The 18,405-nt window shown below is 55.1% G+C and overlaps 2 protein-coding genes across 4 annotated transcripts in view; both read left to right on the plus strand.

Annotated features, from left to right (window-relative positions):
• The window catches only part of ETFB (electron transfer flavoprotein subunit beta), a 12,014-nt gene extending 6,627 nt beyond the window's left edge, over positions 1–5,387 (plus strand). Inside the window, exons 2-7 of one of the 3 annotated variants that reach the window (XM_067719221.1) lie at positions 599–757; positions 919–1,077; positions 1,805–1,867; positions 3,826–3,984; positions 4,641–4,740; positions 5,177–5,387. In XM_067719221.1, the coding sequence (XP_067575322.1) occupies positions 599–757; positions 919–1,077; positions 1,805–1,867; positions 3,826–3,984; positions 4,641–4,740; positions 5,177–5,256 (720 nt within the window). In that variant the 3' untranslated portion in view covers positions 5,257–5,387. Of the gene's footprint in view, positions 1–598; positions 758–918; positions 1,078–1,804; positions 1,868–3,825; positions 3,985–4,640; positions 4,741–4,829; positions 5,128–5,176 lie in introns of those variants that run through there. The other 2 variants (XM_067719223.1, XM_067719222.1) reach the window with 2 other exon arrangements.
• Positions 5,388–5,397: 10 nt separating this feature from the next.
• VSIG10L (V-set and immunoglobulin domain containing 10 like) lies at positions 5,398–17,724 on the plus strand. The gene is made up of 10 exons (XM_067718967.1): positions 5,398–8,292; positions 8,374–9,159; positions 9,582–9,875; positions 10,034–10,318; positions 11,295–11,549; positions 11,971–12,249; positions 12,666–12,959; positions 15,414–15,527; positions 15,752–15,906; positions 16,405–17,724. The coding sequence occupies exons 1-10, from the start codon at positions 8,199–8,201 to the stop codon at positions 16,474–16,476; spliced, it is 2,628 nt and encodes an 875-aa protein (XP_067575068.1). The 5' UTR covers positions 5,398–8,198; the 3' UTR covers positions 16,477–17,724.
• Positions 17,725–18,405: the final 681 nt, after the last annotated feature.

The following is an 18,405-nucleotide window of genomic DNA, read 5'->3' on the forward strand; positions in this document are numbered from 1 at the left end:
AGACGAGGTTTGCTTGCCCTTGACCTTAGCCTGTTTGGCAGAGAGAGGTTTTCAATGCTAGTGTTTCTCAGACTCGATCTTAACCATGTGTCGGTCAGGAAAACCATGTGGCAGGCTGGCGGTTTAAAAAAAAAGAACAGAAAATGTCAGGGTATGGTGTATAACGGAAGGGTTAGCATCGATCACCGAACCTTACATTGCCTTGGTATTTACGTTAATGTATAAATGTGTGTCGTGAATTTATAATACACTTGGGGATGTTGTAACATGCACCTCTCGCAGTGGGTTATGGTAAAGAAAAATTTGAGAGACACTCTTTCAGGCCCGAGGAACAGCCACAGAGTAGGACGAGCATGGCAGACGTCCCTGGCGCTCAGCGAATGTCTGAGTGAGAAGGTGACCTCCACCCGTCTGTGAATTCTAACCCTCTCTGTCCCTGGAGCTGGGGGACCCTGGACAAGGCCCTGCCCCTTTCCAGGTCCCTGTGGTCCCCGTCCAGCCTGCGCGAGGCTTGGTGTCTTGGCCACCGCCCCCTCCCGACCCCCGCCTTCTCGCCCGCTTCCCCCTGACCCTGCCACCTCCCCTCCTGGCTGAGCAGATACGGGTGAAGTCCGACGGGACGGGTGTGGTCACGGATGGCGTGAAGCACTCCATGAACCCCTTCTGCGAGATCGCCGTGGAGGAGGCCGTACGGCTCAAGGAGAAGAAGCTGGTGAAGGAAGTCATTGCCGTCAGCTGCGGGCCTACCCAGTGCCAGGTGCTCGGGGGCCTGGGGAGGGGCTGGGACCCCAAGTCCCGAGTCTAAGGGAGGAGGGACTGGGGCCTGGACTCCTGGGTCCGAGGGAGGAGGGCTGGAGACTGGGCTCCTGGGTCCCCCTAGGGCTAGAAGCCAAGTCAAGCCCCTTCTCCGCTCCGCAGGAGACCATCCGCACCGCTCTGGCCATGGGTGCAGACCGAGGCATCCACGTGGAGGTGCCGGCTGCCGAGGTGGATCGCCTGGGTCCCCTGCAGGTGGCCCGGGTCCTGGCCAAGCTGGCAGAGAAGGAGAAGGTGGACCTGGTGCTGCTGGGCAAGCAGGTAGGTGACAGAATCGTGAAGCCAAACAGCAAGCTCATTAGGTTAGGTAACAAGCTTCAGGCACAGCTGGATCCAGTCCCACGTGCTCCACACCCCCTCCTCTGTCTTGGCGTCACTCTGTGTATCTCCAGGCTCACATCCCACCAGCCTAACAAACCCAAGAGAAAATAAGAATCTCTTTCCCAAGGACTCCAGCAGAGCTTCTAGAGCTGGTACTTCATTGGTCCAGCTGGAGTCACGTGCCCATCCCTGAACCAATCGCTGGGGTCAGGGATAAAACGTTCTCATTGGCCCAGGTGCCATTCGTCTAGTTCCCTAGTGTGACTGGCGTAGGGTTTGGCTAGAGGGAGGCCTCTGGATTATTTAGACAGTGGGCAAAGATTTGGCATCTGGGATGCCAGGTGCCCTCATGTACTCCTGGACGAGTGACTGCCTATCTCGGGGCCCAAGTGAGGGCATGGGATCATTCTAGACCAGGAGTCAGCAAACTGTGGTCCATGGCCACCACTGATTTTATAAATAAAGTTTTGTTGAAATGCTACTGCGTTTGTTTACATAGACACTTTTTGTCTGTGTCTGCTCGCGCACTGTAGCAGCAGAGCTGAGTGATTGTGACAGAGACCTGGCCCATTAGAGAAAACATCTGCCAGCCTGCATTCTAGAGAAAGGCCCAGATGGTACGTGAGACGCTCCATCAGTGTACAGTCTTCTCTCTTTCCCCACTCAGGCCATCGATGATGATTGTAACCAGACAGGGCAGATGACAGCCGGATTTCTGGACTGGCCACAGGTGAGGCCGGAGTGGGGAGCATCTGCTGAAGGCCAGGCCTGGGGGCTCAGAACACAGCCACCCCTGTCCTTGCCCTTCTGGAGGGAGGCAGGTGTAAAGCAGGATGGCTACTCCAGTGGGCAGGAAGGAGGGGCGCACAGCCAGGACACCAGGCCACGTGGTGTGGGCCTTCACATGCCGCTTCCCCAGCCTGCTGCTCCTCAACCACACCACTCATCCCTGCCTCAGGGCCTTTGCACTGACTGTTCCCTCAGTCTGGAACAGAGTTCTCTCAGATCTCCTCAGGGCTTTTCACTCCCCACCAGGTCTCTCCTCAGATATCACCTCTTCGGAGAGGCCTGCCTTGCCCACTGTCTATGAAAGTACTCACGCCCCCTCCCCAACCCCCCATTTCCCATTCCAGTCCAATAGAAATGCAAGCGATGTGGGTCATTTAAAGCTTTTCACAGCTACATTAAAAAAGTAAAAAAGGCCAAATTCATTTTAATCCTATATTGTTTCACATAATAGATCGATAATATTATTTCAACATGTCATCAATAGAAAAAATATTGAGCTGGGAATTCCCTGGCGGTCCAGTGGTTAAGACTCTGCTTTCACTACCAAGGGCCCAGGTTCAATCCTGGTTGGGGAACTAAGATCCCACAAGCCGTGTGGTGTGGCCGAAAAAGAAAAAATGAAAAAAAAATACTGAGTTATTTTACATTCTTTTGGCTTTTGGTACGAGGTCGTCGAAAACCAGTGTTGTATTTTATATTTACAGCACATCTCAATCCACATGCTCAACTTCCATAAGAAATACTTAGATTCCTAATACTCATTGTTGAAAAAGCGGATTCACGAATCCAACTTGTTCCAAACAGACTTAAACGTTTTCCGATAACTGCATCAAGTATCCTTTTTTTTTTAACAGCTTTATTGAGATAAAACTGACCTGTACAATAAACTGCACACGTGTAATGGGTACAGTTAGGTAAGCTTTGACACGTGTTACACACCCATGAAACCATCACCACAATCATGATAATGGATCTTGCTTATTGGTTTTAAAATGTAAATTAATGAAATAAAATGAAAAATTCCATCCCTCCCTCGATGGAACTAACCAAATTTCACATGCTCAGAAGCCACGTGTGGCCAGTGGCCACTGTGTATTTACTTGATTACCGGTGGTCTTCATTGCAGGATAAATGCCCCCCAAAGCCGGGTCCTTGTCGGTTGTGTTCATGGTGCATCCCCAGAGCCGGGCTCATGGGACATTCCAACTAAGACCTGAAAGATTTGTCCAGTGAATAAGTGAACGGAGAGAACAGGTTGGTTAGACAGAGAGGGTGTGGGTCACGTCGGGAAATGGTGGTTCAGGACCGAAGGGCAGAGGAGCCTTGGGCCAGAGAGTGGGTGCTGAGGGGGCCCCAGTGGATGTTTCGAGGATCAAGGTACACAGAAGGCTCTGTTGTTGGCTCAGCAGAGGGACCTCAAAGGGAGCTCTTGGGGACAGAAAGGTGGGCACGTGAGTCCATGACATGGAGCCTGGAACCAGGCTGGACACATTTTTGAGCCTCTCTCTGCCTCAGTTTTCCTCATCTGTAAAATGGGGATAATAGCACTTACCTCATAGAGTTCCTGTGAGGATCTGATGACTTAATACAGTCGCTTAGAACAGTGCCCCAAACTCCATACATGTTCATTATCATTAAGGAAGGGTGATCCAATGGGCAGGTTCAGGACATTAGGACCTACACCCTGGGTCCCAGGAAAGACCCTCCCCTGGAGTTTTGAGTTCCCTTCTTGTGGCTTCCTCCTGTTTTTAAGCTTGATGTCTGTAGGTCACCTTGCGGGACTCCCACTTCTGTTCTCATTCATTGGCCCATCCGTGTGCTGTGCACTCAGCAGTGGCCTGCTCTGTGCCTGCACTGGGTTAACCTCACCTGTGCTCCCCCAACGCTGTCCCTCCCCAGGGCACATTTGCCTCCCAGCTGACGATGGAAGGGGACAAGGTGAAAGTGGAGCGGGAGGTCGATGGGGGCCTGGAGACCCTGCGCCTGAAGCTGCCTGCCGTGGTGACCGCTGACTTGCGGCTCAACGAGCCCCGCTACGCCACGTTGCCCAACATCATGGTGAGTGCTTGGCAGGTGGGCCACTGGGGGCCTGGGGACGGGTGAGTGCAGCAGGCCCAGTGCCTCCCTGGTGGTCAGGTGGGAGGAGAGAGGACCCAAGAGACGTCTCCTCCAAAGGAAGGGGTCACCCGGTCACTAACGGAGCGGGTTCACTGAATCATTTCTGCCAATAGTGAGAGTTCGAGGTTGCGGGGCAGTGGCTGTTTTGGCGAACAGGGAGGGTTTGCTGGTTACCTCAGCCAATAGAAAGGCTTCACTGGACTCTAGGAAGGGTTCCCCTGTCATTCCAACCAATGGGAAAAGTTCACTGTGTGCTCTTAGCCAAATAAGGAGGATTCATTAAGTCATCTTGGTTTTGTCAGGGAAGGTTCCCCTGGTAATCATTACCAACAGGAAGGCAGCATTTAGGCCATCATGGCTAACAGGAAGAGTTCACTGTTCATCATGGCTCTAGAATGGGTTCATTGGGTCATCTCAGCCAATAGGAAGAGTTCAATGTATCATCTCAGGCAATACGGAGGGTTTAGCGTGTCATCTCAGCCAATAGCGTTTAATGTGTCATCTCAGCCAGTAGGGTGAGTTCAGTGTGTCATCTCAGCCAGTAGCGTTTAATGTGTCATCTCAGCCAATAGGGTGAGTTCAGTGTGTCATCTCAGCCAAAATGGAGAGTTCCGTGTGTCATCTCAACTGACAGGGGGCGTTCAGTATGTCATTCCATCCAACAAGGAGGGTTCATTGAGTCGTCTCAGCCAGTAGGTGAGTTCAAGTGAGTCATCTCAGCCAGTAGGAAGGTTTCCGTGTGTCATCCTAGGCAATAGGGAGGGTTCAATGAGTCATCATCTCAGCCAACAGGGAGAGTACAATTGGTCATCTTGGCCAAAAGTCTATTGAGTTATTATTGCGAGAAGAATGACTTTGCCAGTCCGTTCCAGCCAGTGAAGGACTTCCCACGGCGGTTGACTAAAGGTGGGCTCCCGCGATAGGAGGGCTCCCCAGGGCATCCCAGGCAGCAGGAATTGTCCACACCAGGTGTGGCCCTGTAAGAGGTCACGTGTGCCCTGGCCAGTGGGCAGGTCCAGAAGGGTTCAACCAATGGGAGTGGTTCTGCAGACGTGGCACCCGTGGAAGGGGGCTGCAGGAGTGTGGGCAGGGGCTTGGGCAGCCCTGTGAACCGTGAGCCTCCCATGTGCAGAAAGCCAAGAAGAAGAAGATCGAAGTGATCAAGGCTGGGGACCTGGGTGTGGACCTGACCTCCAAGCTCTCCGTGATTAGCGTGGAAGACCCACCCCAGCGCACAGCCGGTGTCAAGGTGGAGACCACAGAGGACCTGGTGGCCAAGCTGAAGGAGATTGGGCGCATTTGAGCCCTTTCCCTGAAACCCGGCAATAAAACCATGACTCTTGCGGCGTCTGTCTTTGTTAACTCATTCCCCAGAAACCCATTCTTTGATTCATTCAACAAACATTTACTTAAGTCTCCTGTGTGCCAGGTCCTGTGCTGGGTGACGCTGGGGAGCCAGGGGAGTCACATCCGGCCCCTGCCTGTGAGGAGCTTCCATGGTGAAGGGGGCACAGACAATGGTGCCAGGCCCTTGTTGAGACTTGGGACGCAAGAGGGAATGAGGCCGGAAGGTCTGGTCCTGGTTGGGGAGACAGACAAGCAACAGACAGTCAAAACCTAGTGTGAGGATGAAGAGCGGGGGCCTGGAGCCAGACATAGTGATTTTAGACCCTCACCCTCACACTTAGCAGCTGTGAGATCTTGAGTGAGTTACTTCCTGTCTCTGATCTTCAGTTTCCTCATGTGGACGATCGAAATAGTAAGAGCTTGGTGTAGTGGTTGGGGGCCTGGGGTCTAGAGCCCAAGGCCCTGGGTTCAGCTCCCAGCCTGGCCAGTCGCTGGCTCTGAGAGGACCTTTGGCAGGTTCCTATTCTCTGAGCTTGGCTTTCTTCCTCCATCAGGTGGAGTTAGTAATAATACCCATTTTCTGGTTGTCTGTCACGGCATGACAGACCTCTCCACAACTTGGTGGCTTAAACCAAAAATCATTTTGCTTGTAAATCTGAAATTTGGGCAGGGCTTGGCGAGGACAGCTTGCCTCTCCTCCACGTAGCATCAGCCTGGGTGGCTCAAATGGCGTGTCCAAGATGCCTCAGTCATGTGCCTGGCAAGCTGGCTGGGGATGTTGACTTGAGCTGGCTGTTGGCCAGGGACCATGATTCCTCTCCACTGGGATGATTGAGCTTCCTCACATCATGGCAGCTGCGTCCCAGCGGGAGTATTCTATAATGTGGGAAGTGGAGTATGCCAGTCTCTCAAGGCCTAGATGCAGAAACTAGCACAGGGCCACTTGTGCTGTACTCTCTTGGTCTGACAGTCACAGAGCCTACCTAGATCCAAGGGAGGGGGAGATAGACCCTATTTCTTAGTAGGAGGAGGGTTGGATTTGTAACCTTTTTTTTTTTTTTTTTAAGCGGAGCCTGTGCTCAGCGGCCATGGCTCACGGGCCCAGCCACTCCGTGGCATGTGGGATCTTCCCGGACCGGGGCACGAACCCGTGTCCCCTGCATTGGCAGGCGGACTCTCAACCACTGTGCCACCAGGGAAACCCTGTAACCATTTTAAAGCTACAAAACCTACCCCATGGGTTTTTTTGTTTTTTTAAAAAAATATCTATTTGTTTGTTTGGCTGCGCAGGTCTTAGTTGTGGCTCACGGGATCTAGTTCCCTGACCAGGGATCGAACCTGGGCCCCCTGCACTGGGGGCGCGGAGTCAACCACTGGACCACCAGGGAAGTCCTCCCATGGGGTTTTGAAGGGTAATTAATGTAGCATCTTCACAACCATATCCGACATGCAGAAAATGCTTACTCTGTATTTTAACCATTATTAGCATGGGGTGGTAGGGAAAGCTTTCAGGAGGAGTGAGCAGCCTGACCATTGTGGACCAAGCTCTTCCCTCTGGCTGTGCAACCTCCAGCAGGTCCCATGATGTCTCTGAGCCTAGTATCCTTGTTTGTAAACACCCAGCTCAGAGCATTCGGAAGTGTTCAGCCTAATGCCCGGGAAGGGGAAGAATTTCGCGCAGTTCCTGGACCACAGCAAATGGGTAATTATTATTTTGGTTCTTGATAAGGTGAGACTTGAAGGACAAGTTGTGGTTAAGCCAGGTTGGAGGGGGTGGGGGAGTGAGCCAGAGCTTTCAGGCAAAGGAAACTGTCCCGGCCAAGGCTGGGAGGGGAGAGCGGGCCTAAGCATGGCAGGGTGTTCAAAGAGGAAGTGCTGGAGGGGGAAAGGAGTGGGTGGGTCTGGGCCACGCAGGGCCTGGAAGTTCTGATGAGGAACTTGGTTGTCTTCCAAGGCCAGGTGCTGGGGAGCCACAGGAGGGCTGTGAGGGAGGGGGCCACTCGGGGGGGTAGAAAGACTCAAGGACCATCTGGGGGGCCACGGACTGGAGGGAGGAGGCTAGGCAAGCGGACGGAGGAAGTCAAGGCCTGTGCTGGGGTCTGGCTGGTAGAAAGAAAGGGATGGAGCAGAGAGATTCAGGGGGCAGGAGGGGTGGGATCCAGAGACTGACAGCCGTGAGGGGAAGGAACAAGGGAGGAAGGCTCCCAGCATCCCTCTAGATGGCGGAGCCACACTGGAGATGGAGAGTGCAGGAGGGTGGGGTTAGAGGGAAGACTCTACGTTTAGTGGGACATGGGGCATGTTAAGACCTGGGGGTTGAGGAGACACAGTTCCGGCTCTCAGGAGAGAGAACTGGGTGGAAGATAACCCTTTGAGACTCGGCCCTGAGGGCAACAGGGGACCATGGAGAGCAGAGGGGGAGCAGGGTCAGACATGGGTATTTGAAGATGTAGGCAGGACAGAGTGGACCAGACGCCAGGAGGCTGGGGGCGGGGTGCTCTCTCAAAGGGCACCTGACCCTCCTCCAGGAAGTCTTCCTGACTTCACCCCCCCACCCCCCTCCACAAATTTGTTACTAAGTTTCCAGCTGGGACTCCAGTCTCACCGTCTGCCCCCAGGGTGTGGGGAGTGCAGGGGTTACGCTGGGCCTCCCCTCAGTCGGGACTAGCTGATGAGGACAAGTGGGGTGGGGTGAGTGTCTCAGCCATATTATCTGGGTGGGGGATCCTGGCACCTCCCACTGGATCTGGCTCCCTTCCCCGCCCAGGAAGCTATCCGTCCTGTTGGACTCGTCTAGCCCGGGAGGAATGGGTGCAGGCCCTGGGTCTTGCCCCGGTTTCCTCGCGGGTGCAGCTGGCACCATGGGCACCTCACGGGCTCTGCTGCTCTTCCTGCTGCTGGGTAAGCCCCCCACCCAGCCCCTTGCCCACCATTTCCCTTTTCTGCAGCCCAACAACTCCCTCCCTTCTTTTTCCTCTGCAGCCTCGGGAGTAAGGGTCCTCGCCTTCAAAGCCTCTTCAGGAATTCAGAGAACCAATCTCTCCTCGGACTCAGAAAGATCTTCCCAGGGCCCGGGTTTGAAAGTTCCCTCCATCAAACCCCCCAGCTGGAAATTTCCAGATCAGTCTCCAGGTTCAAAAGCTGATATCCCTCATTCTGAACGGTCTCCTGAGGTGCTGAATTTGAAGGACGTGCCCGGGTCCTTCCGGTCCACTGTTTCTGCTGAGGGCAAAAAGCTGAAGCTGGACCCCTTCTCTGGAAAACCTGGTTCCAAAGTAGTTCCTCATGCCTCGGGTTCTCGAGTTCCTGCCCCAAACCCGGAGCCTTCCTTCTCTGTTAAGACCCCAGCTTCCAACAGGCAAGTCCCCAATACGAACATCTCTGTGGAGACCCCAGTTTCAAAATTCTCCCCTGAGGATGCGGATCCCAAAGTTGCCTCAAGCTTATCCCCGCAAGTGGGGGGCCCTCTTGCGGTGCTGGTGGGGACCACAATCCAGCTGCCTCTGCTTCCAGTTCCTGGCCTTGGTCCCCCTTCCCCTCTGGTGGTTTGGCGCCAAGGTTCCAAGGTGCTGGCAGCTGGGGCCCTGGGGCCAGGGTCCCCTCTCATCAGCCTGGACCCCACGTACAAAGGCCGCCTACGATTTAACCAGACCCAAGCGAGTCTGGAACTCTCCTCTGCCCAGCTAGAGGATGCTGGGGTCTACACAGCTGAGGTCATCCGGGCCGGGATCTCCCGGCAGATGTGGGAGTTCATTGTGCGTGTATATGGTAAGTGGGCCCTGAGGTCCAGAGTGCTGGCTGCAGGGGCTGCTGTGGGCAAATTACTGCTCTTCTGAGGATGTGTTTCCTGCCCCAGAGGAAGGGGTTCCTAGACAGGGGAGAGAGGACTTCTGGGCTGGAGGGAGGGAGAAGAGGAGCTGGGGGTCAAGACAGGTGCTTGAGGGAAATTGGACCTGGGGACCAAAACTCCTGGGAGCCCGGACTCCCAAGTCCCAGAGAGGGGAGAGCTGGGGACTCAGACTCATGGGTCTGTGAGAAGAAGAGGACTCTTGGGGCTAAGAGGAGGGCTAAGAGGGGGCCTCGGCTGGGGCAAAGTCCTGGGTGTAAGAGGTGGAGGGGGCTGGGGCTCCCTGGTCCTAAGGGACGAGGAGGCTGAGAACCGAGTCCTGAGTCCGTTCCCCCTCTCCCAGAGCCCGTGTCCAACGTGTCGGTGAAGCCTGAGGCCCCGGAGACCGAGGAGGGGGCGGCGGAGCTCCGGCTGCGCTGTGTGGGGTGGAGGCCGGGTCGCGGGGAGCTGAGCTGGACCCGGGACGGACGCGTCCTGGAGGCAGGGGACCCTGCGGGAGTGAAGCCACCCCGGATCCGCGTAGAGGGCGACCAGCTGCTCATCGCGCGCCCTACGCGCAGCGACCACGCCCGGTACACCTGCCGCGTCCACAGCCCCTTCGGCCACGCGGAGGCCGCGACCAACGTCAGTGTTTTCTGTGAGTGCGGCGGTACCTCCGGTCGGGGACAGGGATCTGAGGGCTCAGGCTCCTGGAGTCCCTGGGGAGGAGAGGGCTGGAGGTCCAGTCTCCGGAAATCCTGGAGGAGTCCCAGTTGACCCCGACTCTCGCGGTTCCGACCCCCTTCCTCCGCCTAGACGGCCCGGATCTGCCGGTCATCACTGTCTCCTCCGACCGCGACGCCGACCCCGCCCTCTTTGTCACCGTGGGCAGCAACGTGACCCTGCGCTGCACCGTCGCCTCGCGGCCACCGGCCGACATCACATGGAGCCTGGCCGACCCGGCCGAGGCCGCGGTGCCCGCCGGCCCGCGCCTCCTTCTGCCTTCGGTCCGGACCGGCCACGGCGGCGCCTATGCCTGTCTCGCTGCGAACCCGCGCACCGGTCACCGCCGCCGCTCGCTGCTCAGACTCGTTGTGGCGGGTGAGAGCCGCGGGGTGGATGGAGGGGCGGGGCCAGCCAGGAAAGGCGGAGATGCCCGGGAGAAGGGGCGGAACCAGCAAGGGACTGGGATACCCGGGGGGGGATGGGCGGGGGGAAAGAGCATGGTGGGGCGTGACCGGCGACCGGCAGGGAGGGGCGGAGATCCCAGTAGAAGGAACGGGGGGGGATGCACAAGAGAAGGGGAGGAGCAAGGATGGCCAGGAGAGGGGGCAGGGCCAGCACCGAGAGGGCGGAGCTTCCTGGGGATGAAGGAGTAGTCAAGGAAAGGGACTAAGTTGCTTGGGCCAGTAAGTGGGATCAGCAAGAGAAAGAAGTTACCTGGGAAAGGGGGCAGGGTCACGAGAGAAAGGGGTGGAATCATTCTAGATGTCCAGAAAAGGGGAGGGTTCAGTAGGAAGAGGCGACTCGTGGAGTAATCAAAGAGGGGGGCCAGGGCTTCCCTGGTGGCGCAGTGGTTGAGAGTCCGCCTGCCGATGCAGGGGACACGGGTTCGTGCCCTGGTCCGGGAAGATCCCACATGCCGCGGAGCAGCTGGGCCCGTGAGCCATGGCCGCTGAGCCTGCGCGTCCGGAGCCTGTGCTCCGCAACGGGAGAGGCCACAACAGTGAGAGGCCCGCGTACCGCCAAAAAAAAAAAAAAAAGAGGGGGGCCAAAGTAACCTGGTAGAAGGGGTGGAGCTAGAGAAAAGGTCGGGGTTACGTTTGGAAGGACAGGGATCAGTGTGGGAGGATGAAGTTCCCTTCGGAAAGGGGGGCAGTCAGTGGGGCTGCGACTGCCCACTTAGCCCAGGAGTTGCCGGGGAAAGGGAGCGGGGTCTGCAAGAGAACGGGGCAGGGTCAGTGCCTACAGGGCGGGGCCAGGTGAAGAAGGAGTGCAGTGAACGCGCGAGAGGCGGGGCTCGAGGGGAGCTGGGAGAGAGCTGACTGACCCCTTGAGCTCTCCCTCCCCTCTACAGATCTGCCCCCCGGGTCCCCACAGTGCTCAGTCGAAGGGGGTCCTGGGGATCGCGTCCTCCTCTTCCGCTGCTCGTGGCCCGGCGGGGTCCCTGCCGCCTCCCTGCAGTTCCAGGGTCTCCCCAAAGGCGTCCAGGCGGAACCGGTGTCCTCGGTGCTCCTGGAGGCTGTCCCCGCCCACCCCCGGCTCAGCGGCGTCCCCGTCACCTGCCTTGCTCGCCACCTGATGACCACGCGCACCTGCACTGTCACCCCGGGTGAGAGCTTCTTTCCTGTTTCCCGAGGAGGAGGGGCTATTTCTTTGCTCCATTAGAACTTGAGAAAAGGGGACTTCCCAACTACAGGAAGAGAGATTTCCTCTATCTTTAACCCTACAGAAGGTCGGAGGTTTTCCTATACCTAAAGCAGGGGCGGGGCCAAAATTTCTTTCCTGGACGGAGAGGGCTGACACTTTCCCACGTGTTCAGAGCAATACATGGTTGAGAATAATATGAGTTTCCCAGGCCAGGACCTGGCCTGTCTCACGTACTTCCTAAGTCCTTGTTAAGGAAATCAGATGAATGAATGAGGGAGGGAGTGAAAGGGCAGATCTTCCTCTTTTGGCTAAGGTGCCCTATTAGATTCATCAAAGGGCACAGGACCTGTTCTCTTTCTTGATTGGGTTTGTTCCACCCACAGAGGCCCCTCGAGAGGTGCTGCTGCATCCGGTGGTCGAGGAGACACAGTCAGGGAAGGTGGAGGTGGCGCTGCAGGCCTCTGGCTGTGGCCCCCCTTCTCGAGCATCTTGGTCCCGGGAAGGGCGGCCCCTGGCCTCCAGAGGCCGCGGGCACCTGCTGCTCAGCCAGGATGGGCAGAGGCTCCTGATCGGCAACTTCAGCCTGAACTGGGACTTGGGAAATTACTCCGTGATGTGCAGTGGGGCGCTGGGTGCTGGGACCGACAGGATCACCCTCACTGGTGAGCCCCATCCTTTCCCGGAACCCAGGTCCTCCAGCCCTCTCTTCTCTCAAACCCAGGAGACTGGGATTCCAGCCTGTTCCTCCCTCAGACCAAGGAGCCCAGGCCCTCAGTTCCCTCCTCCCTCAGACACAGAAATCTTGGTCCCTGGCCTCCGCCGACCCCAGACCCTAGAACTCCCACCCCCAGATCCCTGACCCGTCAGGGAATCCTGGACCCCAGTCACTTTTTCCATGAAACCCTCAGACCCAAGAGTTTGGGCCCCCAGTCCCTTCCTTTCTTAGACCCAGGAGTTGGGGTCTCCAGACCCTCTGCGCCTGGGACCTAGGAGTCCAGGCCCGTGGCCCCCTTTCCTCTCCCTGCTAGGACCCATGAATCCAACCCCCACCTTGATTCCACCCCCGCCCCCTCCCCAGGACCTTCTATCTCCTCATGGAGGCTGCAGAGAACCCGGCATGCAGCAGTGCTGACTTGGGATGTGGAGCGAGGGGCCCTGATTAGCAGTTTCCAGATCCAGGCCCAGGAGAGCCCTGACCTGAGCAGAGCCACCATGTCCAAGGACTGGACCACCCTGCTCACCCTCGGACCTCGGGATCGCTCAGCTGTGGTGCCCCTCCTTCCTCAGAAGCCCCAGGTCTGCGTCTTTCGTATCCTGCCCACTCTGGGGCTCCAGCCAGGGACCCCATCCGACAGCCGGGTCTGCTGTGCCGGTGAGTTGGAGCCGCTGGGCTTCGTCCTGGGCTGAGAAGCCCTTGTCGTGGGCTCCCTCCTGTCAGTCTGTTTTGTTGGATCTTCCTTCTTTCTCTGTGTTAGTTTCCTGGGGTTGCTGTAATAAGGTACCATGAAGTGTGTGGCTGGAAACAACAGAAGTGTATCTCTCCTAACTCTGGAGGCCAGGAGTCTGAAATCAGGGTGTCTGCAGGGCCGTGCTTTCTCCGAGACTCTGCGTAGCCTTCTTGCTTGCCTCCTTCTAGCTTCTGATGGTGACGGTCAATCCTTGGCACCGCTCCAGTCTCTGCCCTCAGCTTCCCACAGCCTCCTCCTCCCTGTGTGTGCCTCTGTCTTCTTTTTTTAAAATATAAATTTATTTATTTATTTGTTTTTATTTTTGGCTGTATTGGACCTTCATTGCGGTGCACGGGCTTCTCATTGCGGTGGCTTCTCTTGTTGCGGAGCACGGGCTCTAGGCGCGTGGGCTTCGGTAGTTGTGGCGCGCAGGCTTAGCTGCTCCGCGGCATGTGGGACCTTCCTGGCCCAGGGCTTGAACCCGTGTCCCCTGCATTGGCAGGCGGATTCTTAACCACTGCGCCACCAGGGAAGCCCCACCTCTGTCTTCTTGTAAGGACACAAGTCTTATCAGATTAGGGCCCACCCTCATGATCTCATCTCGACTTGATTGGTTGAATTGTGTCTCCCCCCAGAGACACTGTAGTCCCCTTTTATCCTCGGTTTTGATTTCTGAGGTTTCAGTTACCAGGGGTCAACCGTGGTCTGAAAATATTCCATGGAAAATTTCAGAAATCGGCGATTCGTAAGTTTTAAATTGCGTGCCTGAGCAGCGTGGTGGACTCTCACGCTGGCCCCCTCCATCCCACCTGGGATGTGAATCACACCTCTGTCCGGAGTATTCTGCCTGTTTGAAACTGTCTCAGTTATCAGCTCAACTGTCACGCTATGTCAGTGCTTTCGTTCAGGTAACCCTTATTTTAGTAATGGCCCCAAAGCGCAAGAGTAGTGATGCTGGAAAAAGCATAGAATACGTAGGGTTTTGTACTATCCGTGGTTTCAGGCATCCACTGAGGGTCTTGGAATGTATCCCCTGAAGATAAGGGCAGGGGGAACTACTGTATACTGACGTCCTGACCCTCAGTACCCGTGAACATGACCTTCTTTGGAAAAGAAGTCTCTGCATATTATCTGGATTACATCTGCAAAGACTATTTCCAAAGAAGGTCACATTCACAGGTACTGAGGGTTAGGATATCACTGTATCTTTTTTGGGGAGACAGTTCAACCAGCAACACTCCCCAACTTCTAAGTATTGGATGTGTCAGCCCTCAGCCCTCTTCTCCACCTATATTTCTCCCCAGTGTGGCCTGTCCACTCTCATCACCTTATATATCATTAATACTCAGATGACTCTCAAATGTCTGATCTCCAGCCCAGACCTCTGAACTCCAGACTTGACATCTTCACTTTGGATGTCCAGCTGGCATTTCAGACTTTACATGTCCAAAATAGATCTCTTGAGGTTTTTTTCTCCCAAACTACACCCTCCCCCCCACCCCCCACCAACTCTCCAGTCTTCCCATCCTGGGACAGGGCACCACCCAAGTGCTGACATCACCTCCAACATCCCAAATGCCAGCAGGGTCCCATCGCTTCCTTCTGAAATGCTTTCCCAATCCGTCCACTTCTTTCCATTACACTCTGGTCAGACACCACCATCCTCTCTTGCCTGGACTGCAGCGGCCATTTACCTGCTCTCTCTATGCCCCCTCTTGCCCTCTTACAATCCATTCTCCAGGTAGAAGCCGAAGTTATGCAAATCTGATCACGTTGTTGCCGCCTTGCTGAAAAGCCTTTCGTGCCTAGGCTCTGGCCCCTGTTAATCCCTCTAACTTCATCCTTTACCTCTTCCACCTTCATTCTGTGTCATCCACCCACAGTTTTCATTGAACGCAGAAAACTCTTTCCTACCTCTGAGTCTTTGCATGTTCCGTTCCCCCTGCTTGGAACACCCTTCCCCCTGTTTAGCATGCCCGGCTCCTTACTCCCCAGGTCTCTGCTCAGATGTTCCTCAAGGACCTTCCTTCACCCACTTTTCTAAATGTCACCTGCCCTTCCATATTTTCTATCATAGCCCATTGATTTTTTCTTCTGAGCACAATCTGAAATTATGTTATTTATTTGCACATTCGTTTCTGATTTCCTCCTAAAATGAACCCTCGCGATAGCAGGTATCTTCGTTTGCTCACCAACGGAGCTTCACCACCTGGCAGAATGCCAGGCACACCACATTCACTAAGGAAATGTTAAATGAATTGAGAGTGCTGGGGTCCCAGATTCCTGGGTTCTGACGGGGGGCTGAGGCAGGGGGCTCAGGAAACAGGTCCAGATTTGGCCCCCGCTCTCCTTATCCTCCTTCTCTTGGTCTCTTCCAGGCCCCATCCTGGGCCCCGGGGCCATCGCTGGCATCGTCCTGGGCTCCCTACTGGGCCTGGGACTCCTGGCAGCACTTCTCATCCTGGGCATCTGCTATCTGTGCCGCTTTCAAGGTGAGTGAGTGACCGAGTCGTAGGTTCCCTACAAAGAGTCCCATTGGTTCAGCATCTGAACCAATCAGCAGCAGTTACCTCATCCAACCTGCCTGCCTACCTCCATATCAGCCAATCAGCGTAAGGCTCCACCTCTCAGCCCAGTTTCCCTTGCCGTTGACTGCGTGGGGGTGTCAGAGCAGCCAATCAACTGCTTCTATTTCTCTTCCTCCTCCCTTTCCCAGGAAAGACTCCTAACAGAAAGAAGCGTACGCCCAGGTTGACCCCTGTATTCACCGTACCGGAAAATAAGATGCAGAGCGTGACCCCAGAGCAGACCCCACAGCCTCTGCCCCTCGAAGTTCCTCTGGAGGACCCTAGCCCAACCAGGGCCCACCCAGTGAGTGTGGGTGCCCCAGTGTCCTGGAATGGGGGTGGAACTTTTTGTGTTTTAGTCAGAGGAGATGGTTTGAATTCTCTTCCTCCAGCTTTTCTTATTGGTTTACAAAATTGGTAGATTTTCCCTGTCTTTTTTTTTTTTTTTAATATATAAAAGTTGGACAGGACTTCCCATCCAATTTTTATATATATTAAAAGAAGTGCGAAATTCCAATTCCCCCCCCCGCCAAATGAAGGAAAACGCCTTCATTCTTTTCCATAAAAATTGGCAAAACTTCCATTTTCTCTCCGAAGTGGGATAGAACGTCTTCTTCCCCATAAAATTTGGGTTGTTGCATGTCTTATCTCTCCCAAGGGTGGCTAGACACTTTTTCCTCCTTGCAAACGGAGGGAACTCAGCTAATTTTGGAATGGTGCGAGCTAGCTCTAGAAAAGGGTGAGTTATGTCACATCCAGGGCAACCCCTGAAGTTGTCCCCCTTCCCTCCCTTCTCTTCCAGGCCTCTGGTCCGAGGACAGTCAGCTTTCCACGTGGGGACCCCAAGATTGCTCGGACAGCCACGCACGTGTGACCAGGGCTAGTGGCCTGCTCTGCGCAGGACTTTTGGGGCGGGACTTCCTGTTTCACTCCAGCAGCAGTAGGGGACCTCCTGTCCTGTTGTGACTGAAGGTTGGACCCGTAAGGTGGGACTTCCTGTCTCCCTCTCTCAGCGCAGAAGACTCGCCTTGTATTTGTGCAGCTAAGGAGATGGGACTTCTGGGCTAGGAGAGACTCCTGCTGACCTAACAGTGTGGCCTGCACAACCTCCAAGCAGTCAAGGACCTGTGGCCGACTGGGAGGGCTTGCTGTGCTGCCCCGAGCTGGAGAGGGCGGCCTGCCTCCATTCTCTAGAAAGGTCTTCCTATGTCAACGTTTGCCTGCTTCAGGCCACACTCCATCCAGCTCCCGGGGTCTTCATCTTGGATCAGATCGCGTTCCTCTTCTCTTTAAGCCCTTCTATGGCTGCCCGTTGCCCTTCAGATATTGTCCAAACTCCTCATCATGACCTTCAAAGTCTTGTGGTTTGGCCTCTGTCAGCCTCTCTGACCTTCCCTTCCAGAAGTTTCACCCCTGCTTCTCTCCACCATACTTAAGTTTGCCTCCAGGCCTTTGCTCCCAGAGTGTACTGTGCCTGGAGCAACATTCTTTGCTCTGTGTCATTCATTTTTTTTGTGGTACGCGGGCCTCTCAGTGTTGTGGCCTCTTCCATTGCGGAGCACAGGCTCACGCACAGGCTCAGTGGCCATGGCTCACGGGCCCAGCCGCTCTGCCGCATGTGGGATCCTCCCGGACCGGGGCACGAACCCGCGTCCCCTGCATCGGCAGGCGGACTCTCAACCACTGCGCCACCAGGGAAGCCCTATGTCATTCATTTTTCAAGTGTAAAGGTAACCGTTACCATCTTAGAGGACCCTTCCCTAACCCATGACCCTAACGTGCCTCAGTCACGGGTTTAGGTCCCAGAGGCCCTGAACCACCTGCTCCTCGTAGTTAAACACATAACTATTTGTTTAGCCTCCGACCCCCTCTTAACCGGGAGCTCCACGAAGGTGGAGACCGTGTCGTTATCCTCAGCGCTTAACACAGAGTTTGGTGCACAGCAGGCCATCCATATTTGTTGACTGATCAAGTATTTGGGGCCAGTGAAGGACCGGGCTTGCCGCTACCATCCCCAGCAGGATGGCCTCCTTTTCCACCTGGGTTTCTCATTGGAAATTTAAGGAGTGCATCAGTGAAGATTCTTTCGGCTGTAAGTAACAAAATAAATGATGGCAAGGGATGGAGGTAGGTGGTTTCAGGCTGACTCAGCAACTTAGTGACCCCATCAAGTACCTGGGTACTTTGTGTCCTTCTGCTCTGCCACCCTCAGTGGGTCAGCATATTGCCTCACGCAGCAAAATGGCTGCTGCAGCTCAGATCTTCACGCAACTGTATCTGACGACAAAAGGAAGGGAGCAGCGTTCCTCTCCTCTCATGAGTGGGGGAAAAACTTCCTGGAAGCCTAACAGTAAACTTCCCTTATGTCTCATTGAGCAAAAACTGGCCACATCACTGCAAGGGAGGCTGGGCAACCAAATGTCTCAGCCTGTATCGTGGGAGGTGGGCAAAGAGGAAAGTGGCAACAACTAAAGTATAGGCAACCAGCGTCTGTCTCAAGGAAGGAAAGGATTCTGGTTAAAGATTGGGGTGGAAGAGGCCTTTAGGAAATACAGTCCTTGGATCTTTTTAAAAAGGTGGTGGCTGGGGTCCTGGATACCTGGACTCTCTACATCTGTATCAGCTAGAATTTTCATTTCCTTTTTAATCACTAGAAACAGAAAACCTAACATGAGTTGGCTTAAACATACATGGGATGTTATTGCTTATGTAAGTGAATGTGGGCATCAGGTTAAGTTTTGATCCACTTGCTCCAGTGATGTCATATGGACCCAGTTTCTCTAGACCTTCCACTCTGCATTCC

The sequence above is a fragment of the Pseudorca crassidens genome, chromosome 20, assembly GCF_039906515.1.
Source record: "Pseudorca crassidens isolate mPseCra1 chromosome 20, mPseCra1.hap1, whole genome shotgun sequence".
Lineage (NCBI taxonomy): Eukaryota > Metazoa > Chordata > Mammalia > Artiodactyla > Delphinidae > Pseudorca > Pseudorca crassidens.